Source organism: Euprymna scolopes, chromosome 20, assembly GCF_053919585.1.
Source record: "Euprymna scolopes isolate OS-2025 chromosome 20, ASM5391958v1, whole genome shotgun sequence".
In the NCBI taxonomy this organism is placed as follows: Eukaryota; Metazoa; Mollusca; class Cephalopoda; order Sepiida; family Sepiolidae; genus Euprymna; species Euprymna scolopes.
In genome coordinates this window covers 47,532,110-47,550,618 of record NC_136501.1, presented here as the reverse complement: position 1 = coordinate 47,550,618, position 18,509 = coordinate 47,532,110, and the positions used below count along the sequence as shown (strand labels likewise).

At 30.7% G+C, this 18,509-nt stretch overlaps 2 protein-coding genes across 2 annotated transcripts; both read left to right on the top strand.

The window, feature by feature from the left end:
• Nucleotides 1-404: 404 nt before the first annotated feature.
• LOC145241592 (zinc finger BED domain-containing protein 5-like) lies at nt 405-4,846 on the top strand. Its single transcript, XM_080104680.1, has 2 exons — nt 405-539; nt 4,229-4,846. The coding sequence occupies exons 1-2, from the start codon at nt 405-407 to the stop codon at nt 4,844-4,846; spliced, it is 753 nt and encodes a 250-aa protein (XP_079960806.1).
• A 168-nt stretch (nt 4,847-5,014) lies between these two features.
• Nucleotides 5,015-5,587, top strand: LOC145241591 (zinc finger BED domain-containing protein 5-like). The gene has a single exon (XM_080104679.1). The coding sequence runs from the start codon at nt 5,015-5,017 to the stop codon at nt 5,585-5,587; it is 573 nt and encodes a 190-aa protein (XP_079960805.1).
• Nucleotides 5,588-18,509: the final 12,922 nt, after the last annotated feature.

The window sequence follows — 18,509 nt, the reverse complement described above, 5'->3', positions numbered from 1 at the left end:
CCCGAGAAGAACTATGTTGTGCAGGGGAGATTGATTCAGAACAACTTGCACCTGATCTGTACGATCTTAGAGGGAGGGATAGAAGACATGGAAGCTGTGCTGATAAACTTGGATAAGCCCAAAGTTTTCGACAAGGTTGACCATCACTTCTTGGGATGTGTTTTAGAGACCCCCCCAATTTTCAACTGAACTTCCTCAAATGGATCTCTGTAATGTACCACACACCAACAGCAGTGTTACAGATCACTAGAAAACGCTGAAAATCTTTCGCTATATCCCAGTTGGTCTGTCAGGGATGTCTGCTGTTGGCCCGGCTTTATGTGCTTGTTTTGGAGCCATTACCTTGCAAGCTGAGGCAGGGAGAGGCAATTTTGGTTCTTTGCAAAATCTTTCTGCCTAGTGGAATGCCAACCAGAGTCTTTGCATTTGCCGATAACATCATCGTCTTTATGTCATGCTTCCAAGACATCGAGATGATAGCAGAGGTGTTCACTTGTTACGAAATGATGACAGGGGTCAAAATTAACAGCAGCATGTTAGTCAGTCTGTGGTTGAATGCCTAGAGCAGAGTCAGCAGTATTCCGATGCCTTTCAACTGGGCAGATGGCCTGATTCGAATTTTTGGCATGTTGTTCAGACTAGGCCTTCAAATAAAAAAGTATTGGACTTAATCACATCTTTTGACATCATTATTTTAGGTACTTCTTCATTATTATAGCGAAATCCAACTGCTGAAAAATTGAATTTTCAATAAAAAATAATGATAGCTACTTACTTTTTTTGTCGATTTCAACAATAAGCAATGCTATCTAGCTGATTGTTATGTTACAATTAGTTAAATATTTCTGGAATATTACATAAAACACGTATTTCATTATTTAACAAAACAAAAAAATGATTTTGGCCAATTAAGTTTTTAAGTTTTCAAAAATTAATTACCTCCTCTGCTCCTATAAGCGCTATTTAAAGCTAAAATTGCTAATTTTCTTTGCAATCTATTTTACTTAATAATTAATTTTCTATCTCATCGTTTTTCGTTATTTTGGGATATTTTCATTAGTGTGACATGACCATTCAGTAGATACCATTGGTTTCACTTGAAATTCAATATTTCAATTTTCGAATTTCATTACAATAATAAAGAAGAACTTTATTATGTAAAGTTTAAATTTGAAAATTTTAGTAAACAAAATATTTCTGTATAGTTTTTATGGAATGAAAAATCGTATAAAATTGTTTTTTTCTTTTTTTTTTTTTTGACTTTCGGTGGCATTCACCCCCATCAAACAAGAAGACTTTGTTATTTTGTCATTTTTTTCCTTCTTTTTTTTTTTCCTTTTTTTTTTTTAATTTCGTTGATGTTGCTAATTTCAGGATGGAGGTCTTGAGAAAAATTGTGTGTTTGGTCTTGTTGACGGTTTTATCCAAATCAGATCTGATGTTTTTTTGCAGGGTTTGTGCGAAAATTGAATAAAAGAAGTTAGTCACATTTAGTGTTGGGTCGATTAATCAAAATTGGAATCGAGAATAAAAAAAATCGGAAATTTTTGGGGCATCGGAATCGGAATCGGAAAAATTTGTGCCTATTTTCCGATGACAACAACGATTTTTTACTGCCTTTTTTATTTGATTTTCTTTAAAGAAAAATATTCTACCGCTGATAGTAATACTAAAATAGTGAATATCTATTGATTTTAAACTATTAGTAAAACTAAAATCGATAGATCATCTCTCACAAGTGTATCCTTACGTTTAAGAAAATATCTGCACATTCAACGTGTGTTTTTATGGTAATCGTGAAAAATAACAAGTTTATAGTTAGATATGTAGAGATTTAGAAAGAATCGGAATCAGAACCGGTAATTGTATCAGAATCGATAAAAATACTGGAGTTATCCCATCCCTAGTCACATCTTTTAAAAGCATTATTTCGTAAGATTAAATTTGAAAATTTTAGAAAACAAATAAAAATAAAAAAATAATATATTTAAAAAGAATGAAAAAATAGTAAATTTAAAAAAAATTTAAAAAATAGTATATTTAAAAAAAAATTTAAAATAGTATATTTAAAAATAATTAAAAAATAGTATATTAAAAAAAAATTTTTTTTAAATCATATATTTTAAAAAAATTAAAAAAAAGAGTATATTAAAAAAAATTAAAAAATATAGTATATTTTAAAAAAAATAAAATATAGTATATTTAAAAAAATTAAAAAATAGTATATTTAAAAAAAATAAAAAAATAGTATATTTAAAAAAAAGAAAAAATAGTATATTTAAAAAAATGAAAAAATAGTATATTTTAAAAAAATGAAAAAATAGTATATTTTAAAAAAATTTAAAAAATAGTATATTTAAAAAAAGATTTAAAAATAGTATATTTTTAAAAAAAAAATGAAAAAAATAGTATATTAAAAAAAATGAAAAAATAGTATATTTAACAAAAAATGAAAAAATAGTATATTAAAAATATGGAAAATAGTATATTTAATAAAAAAAATGAAAAAATAGTATATTTAAAAAAACATTGCTGTTTAAGATCGTCACTTTCACTTACAAATCAGTCAACACAAAGCAAGTTGCGATTTAAGTGTGTTGCATGGCTTAGGTATAAGCCGGACAGACCTGTTACAACTAACAGGAGAAAGAATGTAGGCAAGTTAAAGGTGTTACAACCAGTTTCTTTGTGTAGGTGGAGCTTGTTAGCCCGAGATGGCAGTCCATCTAGAGCAGGGGTTCTCATTAGGTGTGAAATTCACCCCTAGGGGTGAATTTCGGGATTTAAGGGGGTGAATTATGACTTTGGAGAAAAGATCTACTGGAGATGCCCTGGGCCGAATATTGTAAAACCATAGTAGCCACCGCCACGAAGAAGAAGAAGAAGAAGAAGAAGAAGAAGAAGAAGAAGAAGAAGAATATCATAAACATGTATTTAATAAATAATGATTAATGGTTTCAACCAACTCCAATAGACATTAATTAATAATTATCACTACAAATAAGATTATACTAAGTTTAAAGATCAAATTATTTCAACCATTCTCAATATGCACTAAATAATAATTATTACTAACAAGTTAGATCATGCTAATTAAGGTGATATCAAAATATCAGAAATAATAAATAAACTAAGGAACTGACAATCTTTAAATTTAAATTTAACTAATTAACTACAAAAAAAAAAAAAAAAAAAAAAATCATTCAACCAATACGGTAATTTCCCTTTCCTAGGTCAACAAGTTATCCCCCTTGATAGTCAAATCTTAATTTAATTTAACAGAAATTCAAATTTCAAAGGTCGGCCTAATGTGAACGCAGAAAAAAAAAAAAATTAATTAAAAAAATTAAATAAATAAATATAAAATAATAAAATATTTTAATCATAATTATACAAATATTACAGTAAGTAATTAAATTAAATAATGCTGAATTTTGATAGTCCCACAAAATTAATTAAAATATTATTGCAATAATGATAATAGCAAATATTAAATAATATATTTCAAGCCGCCATTTCTGCGTTATAGGTGGCCTGTTTACTATGCACGTTTGAACGAAGTCGAACACATATCTGACGCAGAGATACATATTCTCGAAATATTATAAATTCACAGATTTTCGAACAGATCGTCTGACGCAAATAATCTCAATACAACCTTGAATATAATGTATGTATAAAATATTTAAATATATGTATATACTGTATTCAGATTGTATTAATAAATCTTTTCTTCATTTGCTTCAGTTAGTGTCTCTCTGTTTTACTACTGCATTGTATTGCCTTCTATGAATCACATTTATGTACATACTAAACAATGCTTCAAGCAAACTACATTAACCTCTTATCTTTTGCTGAATTTTATCTCGAAGTATGTAGGTAGCCTACAATAATTTTGTTTCTTCTACTGTGTGCATGTGTCTCTGTTATCTGTTTTTATTCCCATTATAATTCCAGTTGTTTTCTCCTTGTTAGCTATTCTGATTATGCCAGTTTTTGTGACTGTGCTTTGCTAGCTAGTCTAGTTTTTATGTACTAAAACGGAGAATATTCTCCTGTAATTAAACATATTACACATTCTTGTTTATGCATCTTTGTCATTGTATGCTTCTTCATGTCAGCCATGATGCTAATTATAGAAAAATTAAATCTATAAAATTGTCTGTAAAAAGTTCCATTTATAAATTTTATATTTTATAATTTTGAATTTTTCATATCTTAATTACAGAATTTGGAGCGCATCATGAGTATCAAAAAAAGGAAGTATGATCATTCATATATTGAGTATGGATTCACATCTATCGTCATCAATGGAGAAGAACGGCCTCGATGTGTTATTTGTAATAAAGCTTTGACAAACGATTCTATGAAACCAGCAAAGATGAAGCAACATTTACAAAATGTTCATCCTCAACATAAAGACAAGAACAAAAACTTTTTTGAATGTCATGCGAATGCGGTAAAAAAGATGAGGCTCGTATCAACAGATTTTAAAGAAAATAAAAACAAAGTTACTGAAGCTTTTTATTTTGTAGCTCTTGAAATAGCAAAGCAGAAAAAACCACATACAATTGGGGAAAATTTGATTAAGCCTTGCTCTCTCAAAATGGTGGAAATTGTGTTGGGAGATGAAATGAAGAAAAAAATTGCAGCAGTTCCACTCTCAAACAGTACTGTTCAAAGGAGGATAAGCGATATGGCCACTGACATCAAGGATCAAGTTGTGCAAGAGATGAAGTCTTCAGCATTTGGATTATTTTCAATTCAACTTGATGAATCAACCGATGTGGCATCATGTTCCCAGTTGATGGTGTTTGCAAGGTTATGTTCATGCAGGTTTATTTAAAGAGGACTTTCTTTTTTGTTCTCCTCTTGAACTAACGACCAAGGCCTTAGATATTTTAGAAAAGGTTTCACTTTTTTCCGACTCAGAGAATCTTTTGTGGGATAATATGTGTGGGTGCTGTACAGATGGAGCACCAGCTATGTTAGGGACAAAATCAGGATTCCAAGTATGTGTGAAAACGCGAGTTCCAAAAGCGAAAGGCATTCATTGTTTGATCCATCGTCAGGCACTCAAAGCCTCAAAAACACTTCCTTGAGAAGGTTTTTGGATCAAATAATTCAAATTGTGAATTTTGTCAAAGGAGGAGCTCTAAACTCCCGAATTTTCAAGCAGTTATGTTATGATATGGATGCTACTCATCATTCACTTCTTTTTCACACAAACGTCCGTTGGCTGTCAAGAGGAAATGTAACTGAGCGAATATTTCAGCTTAGGGACGAGCTCAAATTGTTTTTCGAGGTTCAAGGTAAGACTGAATTTCTTGCCTGGCTAAATAATGAAGAATGGATCATGCGTCTTGCTTATTTGGTTGATATATTCAAGCAGCCGAATAAACTGAATCTTCAGATGCAAGGAAGGAATACAAATATTATAAAATTCGTAGCTGCCTTGAGAGCTTTTATGAGCAAGCTTGAAAATTGGAAGAGAAAAGTCAATAGAAAAAATGTAGCTATGTTTGAGAAACTGACATCCATTCTTGATATTTGTGGTGAAGATGCTTCCAGAATTTGCAAAAAATGAAATTTTGCAGCATTTGACAGCACTGAAAAATGAATTCAGCAGATACTTTCCTGAACTTGGTGATGAGTTCGATTTAGTAAGAAATCCATTCAAATTACCAGTTGAAAGAGTTCCAGATGATTGCCAAGATGAATTCCTTGAGCTAAAAACTGATTCGGAAGCAAGAGATATGTTTGATGAAAAATCAATAACAGAATTTTGGCCTCTGATGTGCGAATCCTACCCAAAAGTGTCGGAAATATCCGTGCATTGCTTCCATTTGTATCGACATATCTTTGCGAGTCAGGCTTTTCAACTTTGTTGCAAATTAAATCAAAGCGACGCAGTAGATTACAGGTAGAAAACGACCTGCGTTCTTCCCCTGTCAAGCACTCCTCTGAATATTTCAGAATTGGCCAAAGCAAAACAATCACAGTTTTTGTCATTTGATGAATCGTAATCTTCTGAATTAAATTTATTGCAGATTTTAATTTCTTGTTATTTTACTTATCTTTTTAAATTGCATTAGTTTCATTTTTTTTAAAGTAATTCATTATAAATAAAAAATAAATTCTGCTTTTATTTCTATTTTGTATATCCATCGATATTTTCAATTCGCATTTAATTTATAAAACTCAATTATAAACATAAGCCAATTATAATGTTGTTAATGTATATATACAAATAAGGAAAAATAAAAGTTTTTTTTGTAATATTTGCATATTATTTAGAATGCATTTTTGAAAAACATTTTTTGGAAATGAGGGGGGTGAATGAGCCTTTGACAAATGGTAAAAGGGGTGCATAGGTCAAGCAAGCCTGAGCACCCCTGATCTAGAGGAAGGTAAACACTAATTTTATACTTCTGCCTTGTGGAATATTCATCCATAGAAAAGAGGAAAAATCTGGAGTGGAGCCCCTAAGGCAATTTGAGGTTACATACAACTTCATTCTATCAGCTCCTGTGACATCATTGGTGCCAAACTGTAACAGCCTTTGGATCGATTAGCAACATGGAGAGGGGCAGGGTGACAGGTTACGTTGACAACAGCCAATCTTCCATATCACACCTCTCAGGCTAGCATCCAAAGATTGCATCACCCATGGTTGACCCTGATCGATGGAGGACTACTGCTGCTACTACTACTACTACTAGTAGTAGTAGTAGTAGTAGTAGTAGTAGTTATGCATTTAGCTAAAATAAAATTCTAATAATGAGGCACACTATGACCAGGATCAATATGAAGTATATGTTGGCGTTTGGCAGTGTCAATGTGTAGTATCTGTACATTCGACCAAGATCATAGTGTTATTTATATACAGGGCCTGCGATAAGTATTTTCATGTATTTTTTTTTATGGAAATTACTCCAGACAAGGCATGAAGCCACTTGATGTAAGGAGTTAAAAAAAAATATTGAAAGGGTAAAAAACTAACAATAAGTATTAGATGAATAGATTCTGACTCCCCCCCCCCTCCCAAAAAAAAAACAGCAATTCTTCCCTTTTTGTCAGAAACATCACTCATGGAATGTGAGGACTAAAGGACAAAATAAGCCCTGGTTATATGGCCAAAAAATTTGAGCTGTCTTTCTCTGATGGTATTTTGTATCCAGCCATATCCATTACTTCTGCATTCGTTTTTCTTTTTGTCCATGAGACTTTCATGATTCTCCGGATGAACCATATCCCCATTGCTTCTAAAGGTAAGGGGTCTTAAAATGAAACTGAAATTCAGTGAATCTGAAGTACTATGGATCAAATTCTAATTTGAATTTACAAATAAGAGGGTGATCCTATATTACCTCTTTAAAATGCTAAAAAAAAAACAAAAAAAAACCCCTGCAATTTGTGGAATATTTGTTAATTGATGTCTAATTCTCATTGTTAAAATTTCTCAAAAATAAAAATCGGAGGTATCTGAAATTTTTTTTTTAATTATCACCTTTGTATTAAACTAAAACTTCATATCGCCCACAGTGTTACCCTTTGCGTCCATCTGATGTTTTTCTTTTTTCAAAATTCATAATGATCAGTTAATTAGTTTAGGAATAAATCCTGTACATCATATATATATATATATATATATATATATATATATATATATATATATATATAAACACATTGCATAACATTATATAAATAACGATTCACGCGAATCAGGAAGTTAAAATGCTTTCAAGGTTAAAAATGACAAATGACTGGCAATTCCTTTGATATGTGATTTGAAAATTAAAGGTTTTCACCAATTAGAATTGATCCAACTAAATCTAAAATAGCTCATTTCAGAGAAAGTTTTTTTTTTCATGTCTTGGGTGGTAGTAGTAGTAGTAGTAGTAGTAGTAGTAGTAATAATAATAATAATAATAATAATAATAATGATAATGATAATAATAAAAACAAAAAAACAAAAAAAAAAAAAACTGTTCGTCCATCGTTGTCGATGAAGACCATGAACATTATGAATGATAATGTGACTTGCATCTGAAATTTTTTGTGGCAAGAGTTGCACAATCTCCAACCACACGTCTCCTGAGTCGACTGTTTTTATTCCAGTGGCAAGTAGAAATTCAGGATGATTGGAAACAATGCTGAGATAAGCGGAGAGCACAAACGGCGCTATTCCCAAATGGTTACCCACCTTATACTGGTCAGTCTCATCGTTGCTTAACTTTGGTGATCTGACGAGAACTGGTGTGTCAATGTGATTATGCTTCATAATAATAAAGCCATCATCAAAGCATAAAACAATTGTAACACTTACATTGTGAAGATCTATTTCTTTTGTATGTACACACAATCTTTTAAGTAACGTTTAGTTTCAGTTCGGTCGGTGAAAACAGGCATGTTAAGACTCGTATAGAAATACACTTGGCAATTCGAACACTTCTGCGCACAGTTGCAACTTTCAGCAAGCATCTTTTTCCGTCCACCTTGTTGGCGGGGAGAGACACTCAAGTTCCTGGGCAAGGTACCAAGGAAATGAAATGCTAAGAACATGTTCTCGTTCTATGCCAGAAAACAACCAGATGAGATCGCATTTAAAAAGTCAATATTCTGTTGTTAGCCTACACCTGCCTACCGAACAAACTTACCTCATATTCATATCCCTATACTCCTGTTAAATAAAGTTGATTTGATTATAATGAAGTACATTTTTTTTATTATGAAAGTTACAGCTCTGTCCTTCCTACAAGCAGGATTTCTCTCACATAAATTCAGGAGAAGAGCCCCCCCCCCTCCTCTTCTCTCACTATTATTTGGTGGCCAGGAACGAATTAATTACTTTTATTTGTTTCTTAATGAAAAATAAAAATAGCTTCAGTTTACAAACAAATCATTTTACAAATACACTTTAGTCAACCACGGTTTGACTATATACTATTATTAGACTAGCAGGCCTACCCGGCGTTGCTCTGGATCATAGATAACAAAATAGAAGAGTTAAAATAAAGTGGGTGTAACATCTTTCTTTTAACTCCCCCTTCTCTCTCTCTCTCTCTCTCTCTCTTTGTCTCTGTCTGTCTGTCTGTCTGTCTGTTTCTCTCTCTCTCTCTCTCTTTCTTTCTCTCTCTCTTTCTTCAACTGCTCTACCAACCCTTCTCTCTCTAGCAACTGGTCCAGTATAACAGGAAGAAAGAAATAACAAAGGAAGCAAGAAGAAGAAGAAGAAAAGAAAACTGACTCACTGCTTGACCTAGTTTCAGTGTTGTTTTTGAAACAACTACCGGTAAGCAAAGCAAAGAAAAAGCAAACAGTTTTTAACCTCACCCACCCTTGTACTGATTTGGCCCCAAGTGACCCCAAATGAATACATATTACAGCATTATTGTTTACCATAAGCAGGTCATGGTAACATTGATTTCCATGACGTAATATTTGTAAGTGTAACTTGTGTAGTTCTGACTTTTATTGCCGCCTACACACATGGACAGAATTACGATATATTTTTTAATGTAATAAACAACATAATGAGAATGATTCAGACTTGATGGTTTACAATTTGTTTTCACAATACAAAAATCACATTTTCACTATTTACTTTTATTTTGACAATGCTTGACACTTGTTTGTGCAAGTCTAAATATAGACATGCATAAATATAGACAATAAGAACAAAAGCAAACAAAATAAACTCATCTCACACAAGAATAAAGGGTCACTAATTGTCTTCCATCAAATTTCTTTATTATTTAGTTTTTGTTTTTTTTTGTTTTGTTTTTTTTTCTTCAGAAATCCTTTATAATGCGCCCCCCTCCCCCCACCGGTAAAGGCAATTTTTGTAGGCCAGAGTTCACTTCTCTAAGTGCGTTGAATTTTCAGCAAAACCTCATCTGACCTTGTGACCTGGTAAGGGAAAGGAGTAATATATACATTATGCAAAACCCCAGTGTACATTTTCCGTCAGAAATAACAGGAAAAAAAAAATATCCTTTGTAAGTGTTCACATGAATATTCATAAACGTCTGAATTGATAAAAGATTTACGTTTTCAGTTTCCCTAAATTGTTGAAATACATTCGTCTGGCATTTTTTACTCCCTAACTTTTTTTTTTTTTTTTTTTACATGGGGGTCACCACTTATCAAGGCCGAAGGCCACTCAGAGATAAGGGTTATTGCATGTACAGTAATCAATGAGATAGTATTGTAGTAATCATTAGTATTGGGGGTTTTGATAGAGTGTCTTATTAAGAGGGTGGTTTGTCAGGAGTTTGTTTATGTTGGATTTGAAGACGTCCAAGTTGTAGTCAGGTGGGAAACAGGCAAGCGGCAGAGAGTTCCACTGGCGCGCAGTTCTAAAAAAGAAGCTTTGCTCATGGAATCTGTGTTTGGATTTAGGCACAGATAAAGAGTGGGGAAAATTATTGACAGTAGTTTCAGCCAGATGGGTGTTTCTCGTGAAAGATTGGCGAGGGGGGACGAGGGATTGGAGCTCAGACGAGCACCTGCCATGGAAATAACGATAAAACAAAGACAGGCTCGCAACGTCTCTTCTGTGGGAGAGAGAGGTTGCAGGGAAGAGAAAAGGGCATCCCCCACTAAACCACGAAGTCTATTTTGTACTCCGTCAAGGCAGGATAGGCTGTTTTTAGCAGCTCCTGCCCAGATGTGGCAGCAGTACTCCATCCTTGGACATACTGTGCTTTTTATTGTATGACGAGATGGATATATATATATAAATCTCCCGAAAGAGTGCTTCATAGTAAACAACTGATGATCTCTCAAATTAACATTAGGTCTATTGTGAATTCGAGCAAGTTGATGCATCGATTGCAGGTGATTAAATGACTTACTGACTAAATAGTTTTCCAACGAACGATAAAAAATATAAAAATAAAATGATTTTTATATAGTTTTAAAGGTTCAAAAACTTCCAAGACTAATATATATATATATATATATATATATATATATATATATATATATATATATATATATATATATATATGTATATGTATATATATATATATATATATATATATATATATATATATATATATACAAGAGCTTTGAATAAAAAAATGCAAAAATAAAAATAAAGAATGCAGTTTAAATTCCTGGAAGGAAAAAAAATATATTAAATTTAACCTATCGCAGACTTAGCACCTACATAATCCGACTTCTAAAATGTTTATAATGACCAAAGAGAATTCATTTATATAAGGATGAAGAAAAAAAAAAAGCCTTAACAATTTTAGTTAAGGCTTTTTTTTTTTCTTCATCATAGAAATAGACTTGGCATTTGCATAAGCCGATTTCGCAAAAGTCTTCAAAAGTTCTGTTGCCACATCTGGGCAGGAGCTGTGAGAAGCACCTTATCCTGCCTTAACAGAAATAGACTTCGTAGCCTAGTGGGGGATGCCCTTTTCTCATCCTTGCAACCTCTTTCCCACGGAAGAGACGTTGCAAGCCTGTCTCTGCTTTATTGTTATTTTTATGGCAAGTGCTCGTCTGAGCTCCGATCTATGGTCCCTCTGGCCTGATTTTCACAAAACACACTCATCTAGTTGAAACCACTATCAATAATTTCCCCCACTCTTTAAACGTACATTCCAAGAACAAAGCTTCTTTTTTAGAACTGCACGCCTATGGAACTCTGTTTAGCTTTCCTGCTTTCAAACTGACTACAATATGATCGTCTTCAAGTCTAATGTGAACAAGTTCTTGATGAGCCGTTCTCCTTAAATAATCCAATTTACCCAATTTCCACTACTAACGATCACTACATTATTGTTCCATCCATTGACTACCATACACTCATTAACCTTTATCCTCGAGTGCCCTCCAAGCCTTGATAAGTGGTGACTCCTTTGTAAATAAAAATAAAAACTTGCCGATTTCATAGGAGTCAATCCCATTCATCTTTGATCTGTATTGCAACTTGATACAGTTACTATGGTGGGTTATTTATTAAAAAGGAAGATAGAAAATGACAACATACTACAAGCATTAAATTAGTATATAGATACGCTAATTTAATGTTCATAGTATGTAATCACCTTCTATCCCCCTTTTTAAGAAATAGGATCTCCCCATCACTGAAGACACAATGTAAAAAAAAAAGAAGAATTAATTAAAAAAAAATAATGTCGCTTTTGGGCTGTACGTGAAACTAAAATATAACTACTTGGTCCTCTAGCTAAGATCCAAAGGTAGTATCTGTTCTGTCTAATGATAGCATAATGATATCGCGGGTTTTCCGTTTGCGCCGGGCGTCTATACACTGAAAATATGTCGCAGACTCCTATAAGGATATTGGAGATAAACCGTAATAACCAAATATATATATTCTGACACTACATTAACCAGATTACTTAGATGAATACTGTTGCGGACCAGGATATAATAATATCCTAACTCGCTACAAGAAAATAATGAAACGAATGGAATTGAAGGAAACAAAAACTCAATTGATGGATAAGATAAACGTGTCGTTTATTTACTGTTGAAAGAATGAATGTTTTAGATATAACACGCGTTCATGTCCGCGCGGGTGTAACCATCGTTTGTTGGTATTATAGAAGGAAAAGGGAAATGTGTTTTCATCTCACGTTTGGGTCACTATCGTTTGTTCGCGCGTGGGAAAAGAAGTGAGCACTATAGTAGAAATGAGAATGATAGTCCAGCGTGTAGACAAAGACAAAGAATAGAGGGTTGACAACAGTTAAACTGTGCGCCATGTTAGCCGTTAGCTACACGGTGGTGTTCTCTGGCACAAGTAGTAGATAGAGAGAGAAAGAGTGTACGTACTGTCTGTTGGCCTTTTGTCCCACATAGTAGTAAATGGTGTGAGGTACGTGCACGCGCCTGCTCAAATGGCGGCTAGTGCGCCGACCAACTGTAACGAAGCCGGGCAACACCGGATAACCTTGCTTCCTAGGTTGAGGGTGAGTGGGATGGAGCTGGGCGAGAGGTCTCAGTCCCATCTCGTGAGAAACCAACGAATTGTCATCGGTTGACAAGTAAATTATCTGGAGTTCAAAAGGGCCAGATTAAAGATAAGCCAGATGTCGGATTGGCGAGGAAAACGCAAGGAGGTCTGGGAAGGGTCGACGAGTAAAGTCGACGATCCGAGTGTAAATGATAACATGATTCACTTAAACCAACAAGTTGGAGGTGATAATAGAGAAAGAACAAACCCGAAAACAATTGAATTAGTCATTCTAATTTTAAGGGAACAAATTGGTTAATTGCCTAGAGAGATAACTAATTCTCGGAATTGAATCGAGAGGGGGTTGGTTGGGAAGGAGAGAGAGAGAGAGAGAGAGAGAAAGAATTATGATTACCCGTCGAATAGAGAGATTGGGTCGACTACAGAAGGAAGGGGAGGATGACGTTTAATAAAACTACTGCGGAGATAGACAAAAAAAAAACAGAATCGGACAGTCTGTCGAACAGAGGAGTCGGGAAGCCACGCATGCCGCCAGCCTCTTCTAATTGAGATGAAGAGAACTAACAAGACCGCCACTTAGAGCTTTTGTTTAAATACACTGTGGGGGTTGCATTCCGAGCCTGACGAAAGTATAAGGGACGAGCCGAGCCTTAATGTATACTGAATCACTAAATGAACAGCCTAAACTATCCTCATCGTTGTTGATTGTTTCCATTTATACTTGTGAAGACTGCCCTTCGATTTCAGCATAACCAAACTTGACTTTCCAGCCGTCGCAGACAGAGAGAGACGCCCACCGACGAGAAGATGATCACGACAGAAATTACCAAGAATTCCCGATTGGGCGTTACAACACTAGACGGCCAGATACCAACGTCCAATTCGGAGAGACTCAGTAGAGAGAGGAAGAGAGACGGATGCTTGTGCGGGGTCCGAGGCTCGAAGGAGCGAAAATATAGCCAACCGTCCTTAGGGTTAGTGCGCGTCGTTTTTCACCATGCGCATGCGACCCCTGCGAGGGAGAAAGGGTTATACAACCACCTCGGAAAGGCAGGTCGGAAAAAAGGAAGAAGCCGCTTATTGCTCTTTCTTTTATAGGGTTTTTCCAGTGGTCTTTTGCGCATGTGTGGATTTCCATTGAAAGGAAGTGATGTCGTCCATCTGTGTGCGTACGTGTGCGCATGTGTGAGTACATGTGTGTACGTTAGCATGTGTGTATATACATGTGAATGAGAGTGTATGTACGCGAACGTGAATATATGTACGTGTGTGGACGTGGGCGCGTATGTTTGTGTGTGCGTATGTATATGACAAGTAATATAGCTTGAAACGTGAACGCATGTTTTTGTGTGAGACTAGGAAAGGCTCGCGCAATACTTTTACAGTTTTAACAAAAAGGCTAAATTAATATTGCGGGGTCTCCATTCACGCTGAACGTCCACAGGATGCCCAGCAGCAATATATTACATATGAAAGATATATTACATAATATATTACATATGAAAGATATATTACATAATATATTACACATGAAAGATATATTACATAATATATTACATATGAAAGATATATTACATAATATATTACACATGAAAGATATATTACATAATATATTACATATGAAAGATATATTACATAATATATTACATATGAAAGATATATTACATAATATATTACACATGAAAGATATATTACATAATATATTACATATGAAAGATATATTACATAATATATTACATATGAAAGATATATTACATAATATATTACATATGAAAGATATATTACATAATATATTACATATGAAAGATATATTACATAATATATTACATATGAAAGATATATTACATAATATATTACATATGAAAGATATATTACATAATATATTACATATGAAAGATATATTACATAATATATTACATATGAAAGATATATTACATAATATATTACATATGAAAGATATATTACATAATATATTACATATGAAAGATGCCGCTGTGGAATTTTCACAGGTCCCACTAGTTACCATAATTATTATCATTACTACCATTGTTGTACATTATATTCTGGACAGCATATTGCTTTATATTATTTATACTTTTATCCTCATCCCAAACCATATGTTCTACCTGTACTAGATTATATCTCACCTCTATCAAAGCTGCCCAACGATACCGTTACTATATAGCACCATTTTAACATTATTCATCAACCTATTTCACCTCTCGTCTGCAAATTTTTCCCCCCATTTCCCCTTCTTTTTATTTTTATCTCCTCTTTTGTTTTATTTTCTCAAAATATTATTTTCATTAGTCTTTCTTCTTTATCTTTTATTCTTTATTTTAATTGCATATCTCAGCATATTTCATTTTAGTTTGATCCTAATTAATTAGTTAATTTATTAACTCCTATAACACATAATTACCTACCAAGTGCAAGTGAAATACAAACGATTGCACTGAAAGGGACGGCTAGAATCCTGAAAAGATCTCTTGGTTGGACTCACTAAAATAGGGGTAAATGTCAGACATCTGGTTGGATGTCCCATCCCCTAGAAGAAAAAGTTTAAGAAAAATGAAAAAAAAAAAAGCGAACTCAATGCCTCTACCGCCCAATCCTGTTAAAATCCAACGCTAGCATATTTAAAGTAAATAATTATCTAATGATACTCTGGACCCCCCCCCCCTCCAATGTACACTCGCGACACAGCATCCCATAATGTACCTATTGCTAGACGTCACATCAATATTTTGTCAAAATGCCAGGCATAAGAAGCTTCGATAAGGCCTACAACCTGTATTGTATTTCCTTGTTTTAATTTGATCAATAAATCTATATGCATCAGTATTTACTTTTCTATTATCAATATGTTTTCGTTTGGTATCTAAGCTCAACCTGCATGTCGACCTTTTTATTATATGGAGAATTCTCGAACTAAAGAATTCTTATATACTTTTATGAACATTTTATATATATATATATATATATATATATATATATATATATATATATATATATATATATATATATATATATATAATGATAGAAATGGTAATTAATAAAAACTGAAAAGGTGCTCAATACTGTTGTAGAGCAAATATGCGTTTTATTTTTTTTACTGTATCTTTAAAACGGCCGGGTAGCTGAAACAATAATGTAACTTAACAGAAAGATACGGTAAAAAAACAAAACGTATATATATATATATATATATATATATATATATATATATATATATATATATATGTATGTTTATATGCATGTGCATATATAAGTACATATACATATATATATGAACATATACATATATATATGAACATATACATATATATATGAACATATACATATATATATGAACATATACATACATATTGAACATATACATATATATATATATGAACATATATATATGTATACAAATATATACATTATATATATATAAATATATATATATACAAATACATACATATATATATACAAATACATATATAAACACATATGTATATATATAAACACATATGTATATATATATATAAACACTTATGTAGATATATATACATACATATACAAATACATATGTATATATACGAATACATATGTATATATATATATACATATACAAATACATATGTATATATATACATATACAAATACATATGCATATATATACATATGCAAATACATATGCAAATACATATGTATAAATATATATACATATGCAAATACATATGTATATATACATATATATATACATATACAAATACATATATACATACATATACAAATATATATATACATATATATATACAAATATATATATATACATATATATATATACAAATACATATATATACACATATATATACAAATACATATATATATACATATATATATACAAATACATATATATATACAAATACATATATATATACAAATACATATATATATACATAAATATATACAAATACACATATATATACATATATATATATACAAATACATATATATATATACAAATACATATATATATATACATATATATATATATATACAAATACATATATATATACATATATATATATACAAATACATATATATATATATATATACAAATACATATATATATACATATATATATACAAATACATATATATACATATATATATACATAAAAATACATATATATACATATATATATATACAAATACATATATATATATATATACAAATACATATATATATGCATATATATATACAAATACATATATATATATATACAAATACATATATATATATATACACAAATACATATATATATACATATATATATATATATATACAAATACATATATATATATACAAATACATACATATATATATACAAATACATATATATATATAGAAATACATATATATATATATATATATACAAATACATATATATATATATACAAATACATATATATATATACAAATACATATATATATATACAAATACATATATATATATACAAATACATATATATATATACAAATACATATATATATATATATATACAAATACATACATATATATATATATATACAAATACATATATATATATATATATATATAAATACATACATATATATATATACAAATACATATATATATATATATATATATATATACAAATACATATATATATATACAAATACATATATATATACAAATACATATATATATATATACAAATACATATATATATATACAAATACATATATATATATATATATATATATATACAAATACATATATATATGTATATATACAAATACATATATATATATATACAAATACATATATATATATATATATATATATACAAATACATATATATATATATATACAAATACATATATATATATATATACAAATACATATATATATATATATAAAATACATATATATATATATATATATATATACAAATACATATATATATATATATATATATACAAATACATATATATATATATATACAAATACATATATATATATATATACAAATACATATATATATATACAAATACATATATATATATATATACAAATACATATATATATATACAAATACATATATATATATACAAATACATATATATATATACAAATACATATATATATATACAAATACATATATATATATACAAATACATATATATATATATATATATATACAAATACATATATATATACATATATATATATATATACATATACATATATATACATATACATATATATATATATATATATATATATATATATATATATATATATATATATATATATATATATGAAATTTATTGCTGTTAGTTCAGAATTAATTTACATATTGTTTCCGCTAGGAAGATATCCTCTGAAGATGAGGAGAGATCCGACCAGCTTTGTCAGAATTCGTAGATGGACTGCCAGCAATAAATTTCCTATATACTGCTCTGACTACACATTGAGCACTCTAGTCCGGTTTTTTTTTCACTACTGAAGAAATAAATATATTCGAATTTTCCA